The sequence below is a fragment of the Lathamus discolor genome, chromosome 21 (assembly GCF_037157495.1).
Source record: "Lathamus discolor isolate bLatDis1 chromosome 21, bLatDis1.hap1, whole genome shotgun sequence".
Taxonomy (NCBI): domain Eukaryota; kingdom Metazoa; phylum Chordata; class Aves; order Psittaciformes; family Psittacidae; genus Lathamus; species Lathamus discolor.
The window spans coordinates 2,917,393-2,940,984 of record NC_088904.1 but is presented as its reverse complement, the minus strand read 5'-3'; the positions used below and the strand labels follow the sequence as shown (position 1 = coordinate 2,940,984).

General features: G+C 56.6%; 1 protein-coding gene across 1 annotated transcript; it reads left to right on the top strand.

The window, feature by feature from the left end:
- Positions 1-338: 338 nt before the first annotated feature.
- Positions 339-21,075, top strand: ONECUT3 (one cut homeobox 3). The gene is made up of 2 exons (XM_065699781.1): positions 339-1,368; positions 20,748-21,075. Exons 1-2 carry the CDS (start codon positions 339-341, stop codon positions 21,038-21,040), a joined length of 1,323 nt encoding a protein of 440 aa, XP_065555853.1. The 3' UTR covers positions 21,041-21,075.
- The last annotated feature ends 2,517 nt before the right edge of the window (positions 21,076-23,592 follow it).

Sequence of the window (23,592 nt, the reverse complement as noted above, 5' to 3'; positions counted from 1 at the left end):
CGCCGCGGCCCAGAGCGAGGCTGCCGGGAGCCGGTGGCCGAGGCGCGCTGCAGCCGCCCCGAGCTCCCGCACCGCGCCCCGCGCCCCGCTCCGCAGCGCTCCGAGCCGGGCTGGGGCGGGCGGGCGCGGCGCACGATGCTGGCCTGACCGCGGGAGATCGATCCCCGAGCGCGGAGTCTGAATTAATCCGGGAGCGAGGAACGGGGTGGGGGGGGGGGCCGCGGCGGCGGTGGAGGAGGAGGAGGAGGAGGAGGAGGAGGAGGAGGCGGCGGGGGGGGGGTTGTGGGAGGAAGGCAGCGAGCGAGCGGGAGAGGCAGCGGCAGAGCCTGGCGGCCACCATGGAGCTGGCGATGGAGAACCTGGGCAGCCTGCACGGCGTCCCGCACTCGCAGCCCGCAGAGCTGCTGAGCCCGGCGCACGGGAGGCAGGGCTCGCACCGCAACCTGGTACCGCACGGCCGGCCCGCCATGGTCTCGGGCATGGCCTCCATCCTGGAGGGGGGTGACTACCGCGCCGAGCACAGCCTGGCCGCCCCGCTGCACCCCGCCATGAGCATGTCCTGCGAGTCGCCCTCCGGCATGAGCCTGAGCAGCACCTACACCACGCTGACTCCCCTGCAGCACCTGCCGCCCATCTCCACCGTCTCGGAGAAGTTCCACCACCCGCACCACCACCACCACCATCACCACCCGCACCAGCGCTTGGCCGGCAACGTGAGCGGCAGCTTCACCCTCATGCGCGACGAGCGGAGTCTGGCCTCCATGGGCAACCTCTACAGCCACTACCCCAAGGACATGCCGGCCATGGGGCAGCCCCTCTCGCCGCTGCCCAACGGCCTGGGCAGCCTGCACAATGCCCAGCAGCCGCTGGCTCCCTACGGCCCCGGGGGCCACTTGCCCAACGAGAAGATGCTCTCGCCCAACGGCTTCGACTCGCACGCCGCGATGCTGTCCCGGGGCGAGGAGCACTTGGCGCGGGGGCTGGCGGCGCCCAGCTCGGCCATGATGCCACCGCTCAACGGGATGCACCCGCACGGCCACCCGCACGGCCAGCCCGGAGGAGCCCTCCTGGGCGAGCGGGAGCGGCAGGCCTCGGCCACCGGCTCCCAGCCCGGCGGCTCCGGGCAGGTGGAGGAGATCAACACCAAGGAGGTGGCTCAGAGGATCACGGCCGAGCTGAAGCGCTACAGCATCCCGCAGGCGATCTTCGCGCAGAGGATCTTGTGCCGCTCCCAGGGGACCCTCTCGGACCTGCTGCGGAACCCCAAGCCCTGGAGTAAGCTCAAGTCAGGCCGGGAGACTTTCCGGAGGATGTGGAAATGGTTGCAGGAGCCGGAATTTCAGAGGATGTCGGCGCTCAGGCTGGCCGGTAAGGGCACGGCGCGGTCTGCGGCCACGGCCGCCTACCCCACACCTCTGGGTGGGTGGGTTCGGGGGTGTCGGTGACACGCGTGGGGAGCTCCCGCTCTTGGAATGCCATTGCAAGCTGAGGTTGGGGCGGGTGTTACCCATTTGAAGCCTTTAGTAGAAAGGGAAGGAAATAATATTTAAAGTGAATTATATTCAAGGTGAAAAATGCTTCAGGCGAACCGACCCTCCCCGGGCCTGCTCCTGCCGGCAGGAGATGGGGGATCCCGGGAGCAGGGAGCCTGCCGGTGCTCCGGCCCCCCCTTCGGCTGCCTCCAGCCTCGGCGGTGCTTACTCGCCCGGTGCCGGCCCCTTGTCTCCCGTGAGCCCCGGAGAGCTCCCGGCCCTCGGGTGCGGGCTGAGCCGCGACCCCGCGGCCGCTCGTGGAGCTCCTTACCCGGTACCGGAGCCTCGCTCCGGGGAAGCTCCGGACCGTGCCCGCGCCGCCCGGTCGCTGCCGCCGGGAGCCGGGCTGCGGGGCCGGGGATTGCTGGGGAGAGGCGGCAGCGCCAGGGCTGCGCTCCGCTCCCTCCGCGGCACCGGCTGCGGTCGGGAAGAGGGAGCGAATCCCGCTCCTTGACCCCGGTTCCCAGCCGGAGGGCAGGCGGCAGCGGGTGTCCCGCAGCACCGCGGGTGCGGAGCGCAGCGCGGCCGCTCCCGGCGGGGCAAATTCGGCCTCAGCCCGGCGCTGGGCCGCGGGTTTGCTGGAGAAAAGCGGTTTTTCTGCTCGGCCGCGCTGTGGCTGAGGGGGCTGAGCAGGGGTGGCGGGGACAAGAGCAGAGGGGGGGCCGGTGCCCGGCCTGACCCGCAACCCCCCGGTCCCCGCAGCCGCCCCGACCCGTCCTTCCCCCGGCCCCTCCGCGCCGTCCCTGTGGTGCCCGTGGGGTATAAACCACGCGTTTATATCTATTTTATTGTTCTTTTTAACGCATCCGAGCAGTGTCCAGCCCGCCCGGCGCTCGGCACGGCGAGGAACCCGCCGTTATTTATGGAGGAGAACAGCGTTCATATGTATTTAGTGTAATTCAGTTGCTCTTTAATTAGGGCAGGGTAGTGGCATCTTTTAGTTCCAGTCGATGCCCTATTGAAAAGCAGTTAATAGAATGCAAATTGTTCCTGGCTTTACAAGGTTCTGGTAAATAAAGATTTAAACACTGCCGCGATCGGCCGTTTAATGCCCCCGTTGTTCGGGCTAATTGAGCAGCGGGCGGTGGCTTCTGCCTCGCCAAAATCTGCAATAATAACCACGATGGTGATAATAAAAATGCGGAGCCGGTGGGGGGGCAGAGAGGGCCCTGCCCGGCTCGGGCTCGGTCCCCGCTGCCGTCGCTCCGCTCCTCCCGCGACGCCGGCCGAGGTTTATGCTCTTCAACGTGGTTTTGATTCCCCAGCGCCAAGTTTTCCCTCGGAGGGATTATCTATGGAAATGAAACCCCCAGATCTCCTGGGGACGGGGTTGGCTTCTTTGCTTCCTGCCAAGAGAGGAAATAAACTAAAACCAAAACCACAACAAACCCCATCCCAATCCAAGTACCCCCCCCTCCCCATGAACCCGCCGGTTGGAACCGGGCCGCTGCCGTTGCAGGGGATCGGCCTGGCCCGGACCCCGGCCGGGAAGAGCCACCTCGACCTCCCCGCTGCCTCCCCTGGGCCCGGCCGCTTTGTTCCCGGTCCCCGGCCCCGCTGCCGCCCCGCTGGGCCCCGCTTTCGTTTCGCTCCTCCCGCCGTCTCTTCCGCCAGGGCCCGGGCATGGGGCAGATTGAACCCCGAGAAGTGGGGTTCGGTGGGAGGGGGTTGCGCTATGGGGGAGCCGTGCCAGGTCTCAGCGATGGATGCAGGCGAATCCCCCCTAACCCGAACCCCCTTGGGCTGCCGGTCGAGCCTGTTCGTTCTTTCGGGCTGCCAAGCGTTTGGGGAGGGGTGGAACGGGAGGGGCCCGGAGGGCTGCGATCCCCCGGCCACCAGGCAAGGGATCCCTGTCCCGCGGGTAGGAATTGTTCCCTTCCCAGTGTAAGGAGTAAAACGAGTGTTGGACGCAGGGCACGACCGCGGCGAGGGTGGTTCTAGCCCTAGTCCTAGTCCTGGTCCTGGTCCCGGTCCCGGTCCCGCCCGGCTGCAGGAGTCCATCTGATGTATTAGTCCGAGACAGTAAACCGTAGATCAATAAACACATCGGGCCCCTATAAATGGCAATTCCCGCTTTTCTCCTCTTCCCAATCCCGTTCCCCCCTCCCACCACTCCGTTCGCAGATGAACCATTAATTATCCAACCGTGGGCCTGCGGCTCCTCTCGCCCCTCGGGGCTCGGCAAAACGGGAAGTCCCACGGGGAAACATCTGGGCAACAGCTGGCGGTGCCCGTCCCCGTCCCCTCGGGCCATCCATCTCCGCGACCCGCTGTCATGGCCGCATCACCCCCATCTCGTTCCAAATGCAGCTCTACAAACTTCGTGACCCCCCCCCACGAAGCCCGTGGGTTCTGAGGGGCTCCCACAGTGACACCTTTGGGGAGCTCTGTGCGGCGGAACAGGGCTGCGCCCCCCCCCAACTGCCACCTCGTTTTCTCCCTGGGGGAGAAAAAAGCCCCCGGGGGATGATGCTTGGAGCGGGTGGGCTCCTGCTCTCCCAAACCCGCGTGTCCGCGGGGGGTGGTGGGTGCCAGCCCCCCACACGTGTCGGTGGGTGCTCTCCCACCCTGCCAGCGCCCCCCACCAGTGGGTACCCCCTCCCCACCACGGATTTCTTCCGACACTCAAGGCTGGGCAATTCCCTCGTGATTATTTCTCGGGTGGGCGACAACGCCGTTGGGCCCCGCTCCCGACACGGCGGCTCCCGCTTTCCGCCTTCCTTCGCTCTTAACCCGGGTGAGCGCCCGGCTGCCCCGGCCCCCAGTGTTTTCCTCCCAGGGGCTGGTTCTGCTCGGACCGGCCGCGCCCGGCACCCCGGGGAGGCCGGGAGGGATCTCCCCGAGCCCGCTCTTTCCTTCTCTTGAGTTTGAGCTTTATTTTTCCCTTCCCCATCTTAATTCTTATTTTTCCTTCGGTTCCTCTGTTTTTGGCTGTCTCTTTTTGTATTTTTTTTTCCTTCTTTCCTTTGTTTTTGTTTCTTTTCATGTTTAACTTTTTTCCTCAGTGTTTTATTTCCTTTTCGGTCTTTCCTTTCCTTTCCTTTCCTTTCCTTTCCTTTCCTTTCCTTTCCTTTCCTTTCCTTTCCTTTCCTTTCCTTTCCTTTCCTTTCCTTTCCTTTCCTTTCCTTTCCTTTCCTTTCCTTTCCTTTCCTTTCCTTTCCTTTCCTTTCCTTTCCTTTCCTTCTGTCTTTCTGTCTCACTGTTTTTCTCTTTTCTTTCTTTTTTTCCTTTCCTTTCCTTTTATCTTCTTTTCTTTTCTCCTTTTCTTTTCTTTTCTTTTCTTTTCTTTTCTTTTCTTTTCTTTTCTTTTCTTTTCTTTTCTTTTCTTTTCTTTTCTTTTCTTTTCTTTTCTTTTCTTTTCTTTTCTTTCTTCTATTTTTTTCTCTTTTCCTTTCTTTTCCTTTATTTTCTCTCTCCTCCCAGGGCTTTCTCTCCCGAGCAATTCGCCGCCGCAGCACGAACCGTCGTTATTTTAAAAACCAAACCACCCTGAAACTGCAAGAACGATCGCGGGGCTGGGCCACGGCAAATGCCCGAGAGCTTTGGCAATTAATGCCGCTAATGAATACCCCGAACTACTACACCGAAACGCCACAATTAGGGACAAGATCGCACCGCGTAAAAAGCGGTAAATACATATAGATATATTCATTTTTCCACGAGCTTTGTTTCAATTTCAGCCTCTTTCAAACGACTTTCGCCCAACGACGGCGCCTCCGCACCGGAAGGCACCGGGGCTGGCTCCGGTCGACCCCGGCCCCGGGCACCGGCCGCGGCCCCGGCCAGGTGGAGCATCGGGACATCGCGGATGGTTTCGCCGCTTTCGATCCGCGCGTGTCCGCGGGGCTCCGAGGGGGAGTTTGTGGGATAGGGAGCGGATTATTTCGCCGCCGTCAAATGGGGGAAAACGAGAGTCCGGATGTCCCGGTGGGGCGAAGTGCCCGTTCAGGAGAGCACAAAGAAACCGAGTGAAAACGGAGAGAAACCCCCTTTTCCCCGCTGGATTTTTGATGTTCTGAAATTCATCAAATACGAACTATTTCTGTTATTTTATCGTTTTAGCACCTTAACAATAGACAACTGTGCCCGCCGCCTCGAACCCGCCCGCCTGGAGCTGCCTCTCATCCCGCAGCCTACATCCCACCCCGCTCCGCACCCCGCACCCCTCTCCGCGCCCCGCACCCCGCTCCGCGCCCTTATCAGCGCACGGGGCCGCCTCGCTCCGCCCGCGGCTATTTTTTCGTGTGTGTTTGCTCCTAATCTGCGCGTCAGAAGGGGCCAATAAACCTCCCGTCGGTTAAATATTAAATCAGGCTTCCCCCCCCCCAGGAGGAAACAACCTCCCTTCTTCGCCGGGTACAACCCACCCGTGCCTATGGGGGTCCCCCAACCCCTCCATCCGCCGCTCATCATCCCCAGCTGAAGCCGGGTCCTTCCGTGCCACCGCCTCAGGTTTGGGTGCACATTTTGGGTGGGTTTTTGTTGGTTTTTTTTTGGTAGTTTTTTCCCTATTTTTTTTTCACTTCTGGGTGTGCAGCATGGAGGTGATGTTTTTTTCTCTTTCTCTGTCCTGTCAATCGCCACTGAAACCATAAGGGAGAGATAACAGAGAAGAGAAAACTCTCAGAGTGACCTTTGAATCAATTTGAAAAACCTCATTTAACTGATAAGTCTTGAAAGGCCCAGAACTAATTTGAAAATACATCTATTAAAATCTCATTGCCGCTGCCTGGGAGCTGCTGGGAAGGGTGTGCGAGGCGACTTCCTGGGGTCGGGAGAGCCGGGAGAGCAGGTTTAAGCCCTGGTCAACAAAGAGATTGCAGAGCAAAATGATGGGGCCTTCAACCAAGAGAGAAAATAAGGAATATTAAAAGAAAATCAGTCTTTCTTCCGCCGCTGGTGGGGAAAGGGGAGATTTACAGCCTTTTCCTGCCATAACCAGGCACGGAGTCTGGGATCGCAGACAGAATATTGGATTTGATTTTTTTTTTTTTCCCCTTTCAGAAAACAAATCCAATATTTTTCTCATTCTGCTCAGATGCGGTTGCAGGGCTGGGGAGCCAGAGAGGGCAGCCGACCCCCAGGAATGACCACAGGGGAGGCTCTGCCCATGCTCCCATCGCAGGGCTTTCTGCCCTGGTGCCGCAGAGTGAATGCCAGCACTGTGGATAAACCCGGGGTCTGCCAAAGCGGAGGAAGGGGTGGGATGGTGAGGGCAGGAGAAGACCAGAGGCAGGGCCCAGGTGCCTGTTTTCCTGCCCTGGCAATATCCCACCCTGCCCTGGGCACTGCTCCTCACCTTCCCCAGCATCCCTTCAGCATTGCCTGGGTGCAGAGGAGCTAGAAATCCCTTATGGAAACCTCCTGGGCTCATGCGTCTCCTCGTGCAAAGCCCACATTCAGGGCTTGCGGCAGTGTGGCAACGCAAAAGCTACACGAAAATAAGAGGGAAAAGTCCATTTTATTTAGACCAAACCATGGCTCGAAAGGCTGGCTGGGGCTTTGCAGCTTGGTGGGGACTCGGAGACCTCCGGCTCCACACCCTGGGGTGCAGTTTGGGATGCTGCTGCCATAGGATGGGCTGTGTTTCCTGCAGGAATTGTTGCCTCCTTGTTCTCAGCAGAAGCTGGACCCGTCACCTCCCAGCATCAGCACCTTGTTGGATGGGTGAAGAGATTTCTTCCTTGCTGCCTGATTTTCCCTTCTTGGGAAGGCTTGAACAGAGGGAGCCCAGCACCCTGAGTATGGATGGAGCCTTTAGGCAGCTTTGATCCCCGCTCACCCTGCATCCACAAAATGGTGCAGCTCTACCCCAGCTTCCTTTTTGGGGCTGAGCTGATTTGCACAAATCCCATGGCTCAGCATCAAGCTGGGGCTTCAATTAACCTGGGATGTGTCTCATCAACCTGGGATGTGTCCAACCAACCCGGGATGCGCCCTGCTCCCGCACAGCACCAGCAGCAGAGCAGAGGGGCTGGGCTCAGCCCCTGGTTTGGAAAATTGACCAAAAAGGGAAGTTGAAGCCCAAAATTTCCTCCATCCTCAGCCAAAAGCGATGCTGGATGGGTGCAGCGGGAGCGATGTGGGTATGTGCCGGGGCAGTGAGGGGCTGGCGAGCAGCCGGCAGCCGTTTTTGGCAGCTGAGTGCATTTCTTACTGGCTCTGTGCAGGACCGTGGCCATCAAGTGGCAAGATTTTGCTGATGGAACAGAAAATCCAAAGTCTTGTTAATACCTCAAATGATTTAAGACCATCTCCAGCAAGCAAAGCAGATGATGGGCTTTTAAAACGTTTGGGATTGTTAAAAGACAGTGAACCAAAAAGGCAACCTGGATTCTCTGGTGCCAGAAAAAGGGACCAGGGCATTTAAAAAATAAAGACCTAATATTGAAATCGAGACATATTTGCGTGAATAGTTTCAAGAAGGACCTTAATAACTCTGTCTTAACGTATATACCCATTCTGTTGGGGATATGTGCCATCGCTCTAAGTACTGTTGGTTTCTGGAGGGCAAGGCAAGCAGGTCCAGAAATTATTTAAAAGGGATTCAATGGGATTCAAGGTGTTTTGCAGGTGGTAAAGTTAAGGCACGGAGATGGCAACGCTTCACTGGGGCAAAGGCAGGGCTGGAGGTGCCGCATGGCAAGGTGGGGTGCACCCATGTACACCCACATGCTGGGATATGGGTAGAGGTGGTGGGCTGAGATGGGCAGTGCTGCAGAGAGGATGCCTGTATTCCCTGGCTCCATCCCACTGTGGGTACCGGCTTTTTCCCCCCTCGTTTGGGATCAGTGATGGTCCTTTCCTTTGCTGTCTCATCCCTGGGGTTTTGCCTTCGAGCTCTGCACTGCAGGACCTTGTTGCTCCAACCAGACCGTGCCCTGTTTCCTTTATGCTGGAGGACTTGGTGTTGCTGTGAGCTGAGTCTGGGGAGCTGATGGGTTTAATTTGCTGCCTGGCCTTTAATCTGGGGAAGGGCAGATGCCACCACTGCTGGACAATGTCCTCAGCAGGAGACCTGGACTTGTCGCCATGCCTTGGTTCTGTATCTCTGCAATTGCCTGTATACAAATCACCAAGCAGGAGTGATCCATTTGGGGTCTGAGTAACCTCATCACCCCTGGCAGGGTAGGGCCGGGGTGGTTCTGCCTAGCTTGGGAGAAGGAACCAGAAAATCCCTATGCAGGAGCCTGCTGAGGGGAGAGCAGGTTGTGTGATGCTGGGGCTGACCGTCATCTCTGTGCACAGCAATGAGGAAAACCCCAACATCTTGACAAACAAACGTATGAAAGAAAGGCAAACTGCAGCTTTTTCTGCTGCTGCTGGCACAGGCAGCAGTAACTGACCCGGCTCTGTTGAGCCCAAGGCTCTGCAAGAGGAGGCAGCAAGAGGAGCAGGGGCTGCTGGTCTCCCATCCAGGTCCAAACTGATGTCTCCAGCCTCCGGCATGAATCCAGGGAGCCCTAAATATTGAGGTCTGGCAGGATTAGGGGATGCTGGGAGGGCACGGCTGGAAGCTGGTGCCTCAGGTTTGGCTGTCAGGGAGCCTATAAAAACCCGAAATGGAGCAAAACCAAGGGATACAGCTCGTGCCGAAGCAGTCCTCAAAGGGCTGCAGAGGTGATGGTCTCCCCAAGGATCCCCCACCATGATGCCCAGCATCAACTGCTCAACACTGGGTTATTAAAGCCAAGGAACTCAGCGATGCCACATAAAAAGCCAATCCTTTAAGGTGGAAGATGAGCTCCAGAGAGGGATGCCCCTTTGTGGGAGTCATGCTACCGATAAAGAGCAGGTAATGAGCAAACTCTCTCCATTAGGGATAAAATTGCAAATGTATTGGGAGCTGCTGACGGGTGATAGTATCAGGGGCTGACAGAGACATCAACGGCTCTGCTCAGCCGCCAGCAAAGGCCGCTTCCACCACCGAGCATCAGAGACCCTGTCGCAGGGCTGGGGAGTGCAGCAGCGCGTAGCAATGACACCAGTGCCTGCGTGCAGCATCTCATCCTTGAAATTTCTCCACAGATCTGGCCCTACTCTTTATTTTTGCCCTGGACTTGCATCCCTCCCCCAGATAAATCACAACCCAGGATGGTGGATATATCTCCAATGGGGTTTGCTCAGTGGTTGCTTGGTGGGTGGACCAGCATCGGACCCAGTTTGGCTCAAATAGGATGCTTGAATATATATGGCGGGGTTGATGCTGTGGTGGTTTGTGCTTCCAAAGCCCTCCCATGGTGGAGTGGCCCCTTCTCCATCTGCCTCCCAAAGAACAGGGGGTGAGGAGGAAGAGGGAGGGTGGGATGGTGGCACCGCACTGTCAGGCTTTGGAGTCACTTACAGGGACCCAAGGCTTTAACAAGAGGCCTCTGAAAACGGATCTATTGCTTAACACCCACTTTTAGTTCTCTTTCTGGGAGCAAGGGTCGGGATTTTGATGCCATTTCTCACACAGAAGGCAGCAAACCTCGACCCTGATATTCCCAGGGGAGCTCCTCTATGCAGGGCTCCAACTGGACCCCCCAAAAGCACTCACCCCCACACAGAGGCAGCCAGAAGTGGGACCGTGCTTGATTTAGGGCTCGATTTCATGTGTTGTGTGGTGAGGTGGGTGTTTGCACGCGTGCCTGCATTGCAGCCCATTTTGGTTCCGATGGCTCAGAAACAAGGCAAAAACGCAGTGAAGAGGGAGGGTATCACAAAGTGCTTTCCACACCAAGATTAAAATAAAGAAATTTAAAGATGATTCTTCCAAATCAGGGCTTTTATTCAAACCAGTAATGGTTCCAAACCAGCTTGCTTTTCCTGGAGAAAATTGGATAGCATCTCCCCAAAACCAAACCAGCCCTTTTCTGCTCTGAACAGACCATTCCCAGCCATTCCTCTGCTTCCACACCTCAAACTAAAACCCCACATTACTTATTTGCTTTGATTTTTGGCACCATCATGAGGCAGTTGCCCCACTGGCGGGGGCCTGGGGTGGAGGAGCACCGGCCCTGCTCTCTGCAGGAGAAGCTGCTTATTGACCCAGGCAGAGCTGGGATCTTCAGCCCGGGGGTGCCATTGCAGCGCCATCATCTCCCATGGGCAAAGGACTCCCAGGGGGAGATGGGGTGAGTCGGGGTGCCCAGATGTCCCCCCCTTGGCCTCAGGAGCTTTTCCAGTGGTGTTTATGGAGGGTTTATACCTCCTCTGGATGACGATTTTGATCCAGCCAGCTCCAACTTTTTTCTTTCTCTTTCCTTTTTCCTTTCCCTTTTCTTTCTCTTTTTTTTTTCTTTCTTCTTCTTTCTTATTTTGTCTTTTTTATTTTTTTCTTCTTTTCGTTTTCCTTCTCCTCTTAATCTTCTCTCATCTCTCTTCCATCTTCTTCTGTCTTCCCTTTGCCTCTTAATTTTCTCTTTTTACCTTTCCTCTTCTCTTTTCTCTATTCTCTTTCTTATTTTCCCTTTCCCGTTTTCTTTTCTCTTTTTTCCTCCTCTTTTTCTTTCTCTTTTCTTTCTTTTCCACCTTTTTATTTCACACCCCCCCCTTAAGCCCCCCCCCCAAGTCCCCAGCCGTGCCATTGCATTTCACTCTCCCACCTTTGGGCAGAAGCCCCTGGGACCGGCAGCTCCCACCCAAGGACCAAGCCAGCTCCATGGGGATTAATCCCTGCTCCCATAGCCCCTTCCCCTTCACCCCCCTCCCTGCAAACCTGCCCGCGAGCTCCCCGCCGGTCACGTAGCCATCAAACTGATGTGCCAGCAATATCCAACGCGCAGCTAAAGCCACTCGTGGGAGTTTCAATAGCATCGACTGGGCAGGATCAATGGCTCCGCTGGCCCCAGCCCCACAGCGGGGAGGGGCGGGGGTAGGAAAAATACCCAGGGCTGTGAAGTGGGGGCAGCGGGAGGCGGGGAGCTGATTGCAAATCCATCCTATACTTGCCGTGATTAATTGCTGCTTTACCAGAAGGAACAGCTCTGCGTGGGGGTCATTTTTAAAGGTAGCGTTGGGGGGGGAAATTTCCTCACTGTGCTCAGATGGAGAACTCACTGAATCCCAGCCTGGTTTGGGTGGGAAGAGACCTTAAAGCTCATCCAGACCCAACCTATTCCACTGGAGCCGCTTGCTCCAAGCCCCTGCGTCCAACCTGGCCTTGAGCACTGCCAGGGATGGGGCAGCCACAGCTTCTCTGGGCACCCTGTGCCAGCGCCTCAGCACCCTCCCAGGGAAGAGCTTCTGCCTCAGAGCTCAGCTCAGTCTCCCCTCGGGCAGGTTCAAGCCATTCCCCTTGGCCTGTCCCTACAGGCCCGTGTAAAAATCCCCTTCCCAGGTTTCTTGTGGGAAGAAGGAGCTTCCCTCCTTGCAGGACAGTCAGAGATGAGCGGGGAGCAGGATCCAGGGGCAGACACAGCTGGGGCTTGTCATTCCCCCCCAACAGCAGTGATGTGGGAGCTGGGAAGGCTCCTCCCCAGCCACTCAGGAGCATTCCTGGCTGCTTTGCAGCCCCAGGAGGGATGCTGAACCACAGCCAGCCGGGATCGCTGGTGTCCCCTGCCCAGGGAATCGCTTGATCGCCCAATGGGGTTGAGGTTTCTGGCTGCTTCCCATCCCAAAGCCCCTCACAGGAGCATCCATCCAGGCCCATACATCCTGTCCTGGTGCGCGGGGGTCTCGGTCCCTGCCCTGCCCTCCCCGAGGGGCCCGGCTGGAATTAAAACATCATCCATCGTTACAGCGGCAGCGCGTAATCCCTGGCAGATCAGTGCAATTACTGCGGGAAATGCCTTGGGAGCTGAACTAATAACGCTGGAGTGGTGTATTAAGAGCCACTGGCTTAGCGCCGGCTGCAGTGTGTCAGCCCCACGCGTGTGGGGGGACCGATTGAGTCGCCCCGAGGGCAGCAGGTATTGGCCAGGGTGGGGGTGATGGTGGTCTGTGGGGCAGCAGGGGGGTTGTTTGTGGGGCAAGATTGGATTGTGATGGAGCACTACACGGGATAACGGTGGGGCAGCCATCGGGGAGCAATGGGGCAGTCATTGTGCGGTGATGGGACACTACATGGTGATGGTGTGGCAACCATGAGGTTGGTTGTGGGGTGGAGATGGGGTGGTGATGTGATGGTGATGGGGGGGTGTGTGGGGCGGTGATAGGACACTGCATGGGGTGACAGTGGGGGCAGCCGTGGGGCAGCTCCGCGGACGGCCTGGCCCGTGGCCGTCAGTTCCCCCCCCCCCGGGAGCGGTTGGACCGCTCCATCCCCGTGTTGTGCGGGGCGGCGGGAGCAGCCCATTGCGCTGAGCAGCGGGGGGGGGCGGAAAATGAGCCCGTCCACCGCAGGGGGGCGCCAGCGCGGCTGGGACGGCCCATGAGGTCTGCGGGGGGAGAGGGGCGCGGAGCAAACCATTACCCGCCGTGTGGGGGCGCGATCAGCGCTCCAAGATGGCGGCGGGTAATGGGGTCCTTTGGACCTCCCCGGGTGTCGGTGGCCGGGACCGGGTCCCTCTGCTCCACCTCGGCCCCGCCGCCCTCATGGCCCAGCCCGGGGCAGGTGCCTGCTTGGGGCTCTTTGGCCGGACGGGGTGAAGGGAGTTCGGTGTCATCGTGGGCCTGGTGCTGGGCTGAACCCCGCGGGGTCAGCCCGACCCTGAGCATCCCCTGGCTCCTTGGGCAGAACGGGGCTCCGGGCCCCCAGAGCCGCCCTCAGTGCAGTGGTGGCCAGGTTGGGTTCCCTGCTGGCCCTGCCCTGCTCCATGGGCAGCCTGGTGCGGGGTGTGGATAGCTGGGAATGGGGATGCTCGCAGACCCCACTGGGCTGAAAGCCCCCTTGAGAGCACCAGCACCTTCCGGAGCAGGGCCTGGCGCCAGGGACGGGCTCGGATCTGGAAGCTCCCATCTGCTGGAGCTGAGGGATAGCCCAAGACCACCAGCGTTCTGCTTGGGCTCCCCAGCAGCCTTCAGAGGGTCTCGAGCTCCGGCGCAGCAAACCTGGCCCCCCCCGACCTGGAGGATTGCTCATCTTCCTGGCACCGCAGGGCAGCAAAGCCGGCAGCCATCCGAGAACTGACTCGGGCAAACCCTAAGGGAGCTTCGCTTTCCACACCGGCTAAATCCACCCCAGGAAGGGCAGAAAACTGTTGGGTTTGCCCTTTATTGCTTTCCCCTCTCTCCAGCAAATGTTCCTTGGCTGATAATGGCGCCGGGCTCTCTCTGGGCACCATCTCTGCACTGAGAGCAGCTTGGGAGCAACAAGTGCCCTGATGAAATATGTGCCATTGATTGCTGAATTTGTGCATTGCTCCCACTCGGCTGGATCTGGGAGCTGCTGGAGACAGCGGGCGCTTGGCAGGAGGAGCCCAACAGGAACGAGCTGATGAGAATCCCTTAGTGGTGTGCCCGTTGCCGGAGGCAGATCCTTGCTGCTCCTTTCCTGTGTGAAGGAGCAAGGGCAGAGGTGGACTGCACAGGACCCACAGCCGTGGGGTTTTGCCCAGCGTGGCTTGGTTCTCCGTGTCATTGTGGCACAAATTGAACCTCAAACTCCCGTTTTCCCACCAGATCTGGCAAGAGCTGAGGCTCCTGCGCCGCAGCTGAGCAGGAGCAAGCGTTGATGTCCCCAAGGGAAACTTATTTCAGGGCTTGGGAGGGTTTCCAGCTGCCCCCCTCGACAGCCTTCCCCTGCTGCTGCCATCCCTCGCGGCGCTGCTGCCTCCTGCCTGCCGCTGCCTGACTCCAGCACTTCATTAGCACCAATTTGCCCTCGTCACACTAAGTGAGGATGACTCAGGAGAACAGTGAGGAGAGCGGAGCAGCCGGCAGGACTCCCAGGGCGCATCTGCCGGCCCTGCCTCACACCAGGCAGCTGGGCTGGTCCTGGGCTATGCTGGCAGTGATCTCCGCTGGGACAATAAGAAGCAGCTGACCCTGGTCCGGAAAAAGGCCTAGAAAGGGAAGAAATGGGGCAGATCTGGGAAGTGCCTTTGCCAGCAGATGTGATGGCAGAGCTGGGAGCTGAGCTTGATCCACCCCGGTGCTGGGAGAGTAGAGCGGGGCACCGGGTCTGCGTTTAGGAAGGTCTGTGGCAAAGCAAGTGTAAAGTGAAACTTCTCTGCATAGAGGAAATGCTTTTAACAACGAACCCACATTTTTAATCCATCTGAAACGGCTCGTTTCTGTGTCCATGCGAGGGGTCCGATGCAGCTGCCTCAGCCCAGGACTGTCTCTGGTAGCAGCTTACCTGGAAAGGACAGGAATAAAAATAGGGCAGGTGGGGATGGATGGAGCCAAGCACACCTGCAGCCACCACAGCTTCCCTGTGTCCCTTCACCCACCCTCGGACCAGAGCAGCTCATCTGCTTCAGCACTGGGAAAGCTGAAAATGCCATGCCATGAAAATCCGGACCTTGAGAAGGGCAGGAAAGGGAAAAAGAGGCATTGCCTGGGGCTGGCATTGGCCGCTTTGCTGCAGGTTCGGGTGGCTCTGCTGGTCTCCTCCAGCTGACCCCCCCCCCCCCGTTCTAGGGAGCAACCGTTGTCAACCGGGTGGAGGAACAAAGACTTCTGCTTTCATTTCCAGTCCTTCCTCCTCCTGCCGACCTGCGCTGCCCCAGCAGCCCCTGGGTTGCTGGGGAATGGGCTGGGGAGGTCGGTGCAGGTGGCTGGTGGCTCCTTGCAGCCCCGTCCGGGTTGCCCAAAGCAGCTCACTGGAACAACTCACTGAAACCCTTTAGAAGGGAAGGAAAATAGCACCCAGCAACGCAGAGGTGAGCGCTTTGTCTCATCTCATCTCCTCATTTGCAGCGTTCAGAGGAAGATTTCATTTGCCGGGCTTGGGGAAGCAGCTCACCCTGCAGCGCACTGGCTGCATACCAATGACCAGGGGCTCTCCCCGGGCCTCGGGATGCAGGGACATCAGTGGGGAAGCCTGACCCCACTGAGGCAGAGCCATGTGGCACAGGGACATGTGTGGGGCCAGGAGCTCTGGCCAGACCATGTCACTCTGACCCAGCAGGACTTTGAGGTTGCAGCTCTGCAGATACATCACAGCCCCTAACTGCATCTCTTGGGCTCTGGATGGCCTCTGAGCGTTAGTGCGAGGCAGTTTCTACTTTGAAGTGGTTCAAAGTTGGCCGACGCTTCGGGACCACAGTGGTCAAAATGCCCACAGGTTTTGGAGCCCAGAAGGTTGGGGGCTCTTTGCTGAAGCCTGGGGGATCACAACACTGCAGTGTTCCAGGGTGGCATTTGCAGGGATGGGCAGTGCAGTGCCGGCTCTGCCCGGTGGTTGTGTGGTTGACCCTGTTTGTATCCCCTTTGCCTCTGCATTTGTTAGGTTTTGGAATCAAATGGGGTTTGAAAAAAGGCAAAAAGGAAGTGTGGTGTTGCTTTGTGAGCTCTTTCTTCCTGCATTGTATTCCGGGGATTCTCCTGACAGCACTGAGTCTTCCCAGCTGGAGAAGACTCGAATTTCTGCTGGAGATGCGTGTTTGTGACCAAACTCTTTGGGCTCTTTTCCTACAATGTAGAGAAGTCAAACAAATGTCTCTCAGTTTCTCAATTGTCCCAGCTCTGAGCATCCCATTGGCCCAGCTGGGGACCAAAGGATTTCTGGTTTGCAGACGAAGCCCCCTGATCTCTGGACCAGACTCTGGTCCAGATTTGGGGAAGCAGCTGCTATGAGGTTCATTCAACTCAGGATCAGACACCGCTCTGCTGCGGGAGGCGCTGGGCTCATCCCAGTTTGCTCAGAGGTGCAGCTCCCCAAACCTTCCAGAGTACTGGGGCACGGTGTGAACCAGTAACACCCATTGTGCAACCCCCCTTCTCTGTGACAGCGGTTCACATCCCGCTGCCTCTTCTAGGAGAGGGGGAAACTGAGGCAGCCCAGGGGCTAGACCCCTCTTGAAGGCATGGGGAGAAGCCAGCTTTGCTCTGGGCCATTTCCCACTCAGTGCTCACCAGTGAAAAGAGCCCATTTTACCACTGCACCGGAGAAACCTGTACCAACCGGGCCAACCACGTCCACGTACCCTCTCTCCATCCCTTCCTTCACTTCACTTTGAACCCCTAAATGCTCTTCTGTCCCCTTGCACCGTGGTGAGCTGATTTGACAGGGAGAAAAAGAGAAAAGCCGGTGGGTTTTTGTTCCCCCTCACCTTGCTTACAGCCAGCACTGGCTCTGAAAGCCCCTGCCTGTCTTTTGTGATTTCAACAAATCACCAGCACTTAAGCAAAGTGGGCAGAAAATTACAGGTTGTATTGCAAGTGAATGGAGAGGGAGAGCACGCTGGGGCTGAGAAAACAGAGGTTTGCGGGTATAATAGAGAACCCGGGGTCTGGCAGGCTGCAGAAGCCTGCAAAGCCATCAGGTATTAGTTAAATGCTTCGCGGAGTTCACGCTGCGAGGCATAATCGCAGCTTCTGAAGAGCAGCCATTTAATTGTCTCTATTATGTCCCTTTAGAAATGATTTGGGAGATATTTTGCTTGGAGCTGTCAAGGTTAAGTCAAGGAAAACGCTCTCCCTCTGACATAAGTGTCCAGGGAGGCAGAAACCCTCGGCAGAAATCCTCCAGGAAAAGCGGGTGGGATGCCGCTGCTTCCAGAGGTCTTTCCTCCTGCTTTTGCCCCCCTTATCTTCGCTCCCTGTGGCTGTTCCACAGGCGGGTCAGCTACCTTGGGGATGAAATGCTGCTAGGATTGTGTGCCTGGTGTGTGGAAGGACGGGGCTCTGTGCAGTCATCCCATCCCACTGTGGCATTCCCTCCTGGACACTTCCGCACTGGTCGGCCAAGCCTGGTTGAGCTGTGGAGGACTCAGGGATGCAGGCATTGAATTGGGGACAGATGAAGAGAGGAGAAAAAGAGCTCCCATCGTAGGTGAGCACAGCCCCTTACTGGCCGACAGAGCGAACGCCCTGCCTATGGGAGCCCCAATCCATCTCTCCCACTGTTGGTACTGCCAGGATCTCCTGTGCCCCAGGAGGAGCAGGGCAAGCCAGGGAATAAACCCCGTGGCTTGGGCGTTTGCTGGGGGGATACCGCAGAGACAGGGGTGGAAATGGCCTAAGCGTGTCCCCATCCCCTCAGGGTCCCTGGAAGGATGTGAGTGAAGAACAGCATTAAGCCAAAGAGGAGCCATTTGGATCTTAACGTTTGGAAAACAGGGATTTTGAAGCACAAAGGAAACCCCCTTACTTTACACTGAGCTGCCGCTTGTCCCCAGCTCCCACCGTTGGTGGGGACACAGGGACAGACACAGTGGGAAAGCAGCGCCCGGGGGATGGGGAATAGGAAAAAGATCCTCCTTAGGGGGGTTGATGGTCGTCGTAAATAGATCTGAGCAGCGTCACTATCGATCCCTGTTGTGCGGAGCTGTAATTAGATTGAAGTGGGGAAGAGGGGTGTTGGGCTGCGTCAGCAGAAAAAGGAATTAATAAATAAACAAACGAGCCCAGGAAATGTGGGATTGCGGCCGGCGGCAGCGTTCCAGGTCCAAAGTGAGGGGGGAATGGGGGCTGTGGGGCAGGGTGTCACCTCTGGTTAAGCAATACTCGGGTTTAGTGCTGGATCGCGGTTGTCCGAGCAACACCCTCATGGTTAGTGTTTGCCTTGGAGCTTTGAGTTCTTAATGGGAGACTGGTTTGTGATAATTACTCCTAAAAATAGAATAGGGGGAAGGGAATGTGGGGTTGAAAAGCTGGAATCTGGGGCTCAGGTTGGCTGTGCAGCACTGCTGGTGGGAATGGGTGCCAACAGACAGGAGAGCAAGAGGACAACGTGGATCCCAGTGGCTTCAAGGAGGGGTGGGTGTATTTACAGCTACCTGCACGCGTTGGTATGCGCTTGGTGTGTATATGGTAGACACAGATAAGTGCCATCCATGCAGAGCAAAAGCCGTGCTCACAGGGAGCAGGCGAGGTGCCCACCATGGACATGAGGTCCCACCTGTGCCATCAGCACTGGGATGGAGCCGAGCATGCCGGGGGGATGCTGCGGGGATCCTGGGAGGGCGCGCGGTGGGTGGGTGAAGCTGTGCTGCTCTGAATGTGCACGTGCTCTGTGTGTGTGTGTGTGTGGACTTTCTGCTTGTTGCTTGGTCTGGGGGGAGTTCGGGGGGGGTCATTTTTTTTAATTCATGTCTGGAAAAAAACGTCGAATTTTCTATAAAGCCTTCTTTTTGTTTGTTCTTTTTGCAAGCATCTGATGGTCATAGGGTAGGTTTCCACTAACCCATTCTCTGCTGGCTCTTTGAGTACGGTACCCCTGGGACAGGGTCCCCCGGCACGACCAGGGCTCAGACTGTCCTTTGTCCCTAAGGATGATGGTTTGCAGCCAAACCTGCCCGAGGGGGGAGAAGGGGAGGGGAAGGCTCTCCACAAACCATCTTTACCAAGGAGATTGATTCTGAGTGTGGTTGCTTGGTGCCTCCTTTTCCCCCTGCCCCAGTGGGACCAGAACTGATGGTTTCCACCACCTGCCTGGGGATGGGGCAGGGACCGACCCCAGCAGCTGGAGAAACCAGGCTAAATGTACTGGATAAATTATGTGTTTCACTGAACTCTAGGTGTCCCCAGCTTTGGGTGGAAGGGGTGGATAGCATCCTTCTCTGTTAGTTCAAGGGGTTGTAAAGGGGACTTGTAGCGCAGGCCAGCTGAATTAAAAACAGAAGAAGACCTTGCTTCCTAGTGAGGAAGAAGTCACTTCAAACATCCTCCTGTTACTCCTAGGCTACATGGATGCCTACCCTTTTACTCAGCTCGGCCGAGGAGGTGCATCAGTGTAGCAGGAAGGTAGTTAGCCTGAGGGGAATGCCTATTGTGTGGACCCAAGATGCCATCCCATCGCTGTGGCATCAGCTTCCAGCCTTGGCCTCTGGCCCCTCCAAGGTCTGCGCACCAGGTCAAAGAGGCTTCTGGAAGTACCTGAGCGAAGCAAGTTGAACTCTGTCATCCAGCAAGGTTCCAACAGCCAACGTCTTGAAGGACCTGTGCCTTCCCAGCAAAATCCTTTGGAAGATCCTAACCAAGAAACTGCAAAGGCTGAAAACTGCTGCTTGTCCGGGCCAAGAGTGGGACTTGCCTTGGGAAGTCTTTAGCTCCTGGTTTATTCTCGCTTTCTTGAGCTTTCCATCTGTCCCCAGCCTTGGAGGGCCAGACCCATGCCCTGCCTCTCCCACGGGCATCTTACACTCCTGCAGTGCCTGCGTGTGTCTGGACAAGTCCCTGAGCACCCTGATGCAGTCGGCCCTGCTTTGAGTATAGACCAGCACTGCACAAACTCTCTTGTTATATCATTTTATAGACAAATGTCCTAGCAAAGAGCACCTTTTCTCACCACTTTCACCACCAGTTCTTGATATTCCTGCAATTAAAATCCCTATATATAAGAAGAGGTGAATAATCACCTCTCCCCATCCCTTCTGTGCCGCATGATGGTGTCAGGGGGCCTTTCCTGCCTCTATGCAGCCCATCCCTATGTGACAGCACCTTTGTCCTGATCTTTGGCTCAAGCCAAACCTATAGGGAAAGTCTGATTTGGTGCTGGCTCAACCTGACACGTGCCAAAGGATCTGACAGCAAAGGCACGCAGGGGATACTGGATTTCCTGGTACTTCAGGTGTTCTCCAGCCTTTGGAGGCAGGAAAACTCCTTCCCAGAGCAGGTGGAACCACGAACAGTCCTTCCAGGCTGTCTGCTGTGGGACACGTTGCCTGCAAACTGGCCTTTTTTAACAATGTGCCTGTCCCTGGCTCTTCCTGTATTTCCAAGCTGGAAGCTGGATGTGATGGCCAAGAGACACCACTTCCCCGAGTCCTCCGGTGAGATCCACAGAGGTGATGAGGAAATGAGGGAAGCTGATGGTTGACCCCCCAAATTTAGGGTGGAGCAGGTCCCAGTAGTCAGGCTGCCAGCCCAGGAGTTACCCCAGTCTCTAGTCCCAGGCTCAGCTGGAGATGTCGAGACTTTCCCTGGGCATCTGAAGAGGTGATGGGCTTCACCCAAGCTTTCCTCATAGTGATGCTGCAAGAGGCTGTCGTCCCATCTCAGCAGACACTCAGGAGGCACAGGGAGGAAGAGGAGGGAGGTAGCCTAGGGACGCGTGGGCAGCAAGCCAGCAGGTTTACTGGAGGGAAGGGCCTGGATTTTGCGAGGCAGCCAAGCAACCTGCAAGCGGGCCAGGGTGGTGAGCACCAATTAATGGCCCTATTCTCTCTTTTGAACATCTAGCTTGCAAACGCAAAGAGCAAGAGCAGCAGAAAGACAGGAGCCTGCAGCCCAAGAAGCAGCGGCTGGTCTTCACGGACCTCCAGCGCCGCACCCTGATCGCCATCTTCAAGGAGAACAAGCGCCCATCCAAGGAGATGCAGATGACCATCTCGCAGCAGCTGGGCTTGGAGCTCAACACCGTCAGCAACTTCTTCATGAATGCCCGCCGGCGGTGTATGAACCGCTGGCAGGAGGAGCCAGGCGCCAACCCTGGAGTCCCCTCTTCTTCTACAAGCACTTTCTCCAAAGCATGATGTCCCCCAGCCCTCCCTGCCCCTTCTTGGACATCCTCCTCATGACAAAGCCAACCCCAGACTCACACGCATGTCCCGAGCCAACCAGGGTGGGTGCTTTTGGATGCTGCAGGTCCATCAGCCTCCCAGACCCTCAGCCAGGCATCACCCCTGGACACTGGCCTCATGCCACATCCTGCTGCTGTGTCCTCCCAGCCACCTAGGAGGGCTCGGAGGAAACCTGTGTGGAACAAGAAATGACTTGGGATGGAGGGAGAGGGCGAGGTGCTGTTTGGATGCATCCCTGGTCCTCGAGGACCACAGAACCTTGTCTTCACCTGCCCACCGGGGTCGCTGGGGAGAGGGACATGTCCTGGCCCTACCCAAACCTCAATCTGTGCCACAGCCACCCTTATGGCTCCCATGGTGGAGGGGTGAAAGTGGGGGAGATAGAACAAGTGGAGTCATGGGGCTGGGTTCTGGCATAACCCCGCTGAACCAAGGTGAATCCCCCCTTGGTTCACAGGGGAATGTGCAGGGAAAATGCTCCCCATGAGCCTGACCCTCCTTGCCATTGACACACTCCCTTGCATTCCTCTCCCTTAAAGGGTTTGGAAACCTGGTTGAGGGCATTCCTGTAGCCCCAGTCTCCTCCATGGGCATCTTCCTCCAACCCTCCCCTTGGACACCCCCAAGAGCACCCACACCTACCCACCCCCCATGCACACATGCACCCTGACCCACGAGAGCACCCATCCCCGGATCCCTGCCAGAGGAACTCCATGGCAAAGGAGACTCTTTGCCGTGGCCACCCGCCTCCATGCACCCGAGCATCCCCCGGCGCCACGGCCAGAGGGGACCGCGGCTGCACCGCGTCGCCTGGCGCTCAAGCAGGTCAAAGAAGCACATTTTAGCTACAGAAATCGGGTATTTAAAGATTATAATTGTTTGAAAGGAGACGGGAGGAGAGACTTGGAGCGAAGGATCTGATCTTTCCTGGTGACTGGCTCCACATTCACCACTGGATTTCTGGTTCACTTTTCGGTTGAGGAATGGACACAGACAAAGCAGATCTGTTGGCTTTGTGTCTTGCACCATCCACCCCTCAACAAACACTCTTGCCCCCTCCCATCCCCCCTCTTCATCACTGTTACCAAAGAAATTGCAAAACCAAAAAACCCAACCACAAAAAATTCCCCTCCTTTGGAACCGGTGTCGGTGGACGGTGGGAGAAGAAAAATCCCAGGGATCTGGTGGTCAGATCCATCCCTGGGCGTGAGAAGGGGGAAAACTTCCCCGATAAGATTGAAAAGGGAGAAAAAAAACCCCCCCACAACCCAAAAGAAAGGAATTACCAACAGAAACCACAACCAACTCAACGCCAAGACCGGCAACTTACCAAAAAAGACGCCAGATTTTTGTTGCTGTTTTCTTTTTCGTTTTGTGCCAATTTACAACCTGCCTTAAAACGGGAATTTCTGGAGCGATGGTACTAAGCTTCAAACCGGTCGTTTCCTCCGAGCTCTCGATGGTGACTTGTGCCATATAAAAAAGCAATCACGAGGCCAAACCCTTACAATCAGCCCTCGGCCCAGCCACCCTGCCAGCTCCCTGCCAGCCTGGGGTGTCCTCAGGAGGAGCAGGCGGTCCAAAGGGGAGACAGGGAAGCGCTGGGAGAGGCTTGGGGATGGAGAGGGAGGCGAGGTCCCCTCCTTCCCCCCCCCACCACTTGGGGGAAAAGAGAGAATCCTCCAAAAACCAACCGTCAACCAAAAACCAAAGGGGACACTATTGAATTTATGCGGGTAAAATAGTACCATCTGTGTTCTAGCGCTATGGTTTCTTAGATTCACTTTACTTTGAGAGCGATCAGTTGTGGAACAGGAAGGCACCTTGTTGAAAAGAAGGATAAAAGGAGAAAGAAAAAAGAAACGTATATGTTCACCAAAAAAAAAAAAAACCAACCCCAAAACCACCCCCCCCCCAAAAAAAAAAAAAAAGAGAAATATATATATAGGAAAGAAATGACAATAAGAATAAAAGAGAGAAAGGAAAACCCCTGCACATGAAGCCCTGACCGGCCATGGTCACCGGTGGGTTTAGGGGATGTCTTTAAACAAAGAGCTCCTGGGGTAGGTGAGCGGTGGAGGGGTTGGGGGTGTCAGACTGGACACCCAACTAAACCAGTTTATTGCTGGAAAGAGAGGGATGGAGAGAAGGAAGGAGCAGGAAGGGGCAGGTGCCGCAGTGTATTTTGCCAACCACAACCCAAAAAGCTTCACGGCCAAGCGAATCTCATCCCCCAGGACCCCACTCCCCGCCACTGATTTTTCCCCTGATGTTGTTTCTTCTTGTCTTGTCGTGACATGGTGATGATGGTGGTGGATTCCTGAACACCATCCAGTAGTATTCAAGGGCTGAAAAGCCAGGAAGGGGGCCTTGGTTTGGGAATTGAGAGAAAAAAAAAACCCAAAACACATGGAAAAACAAAACAAAACACAAAAAAAAAAAAAAGGAAAAAAAAAGGGGAAAAAAAAAGGAAAAGAAAGAAAAAGGGAAAAAAAAAAAAAAAT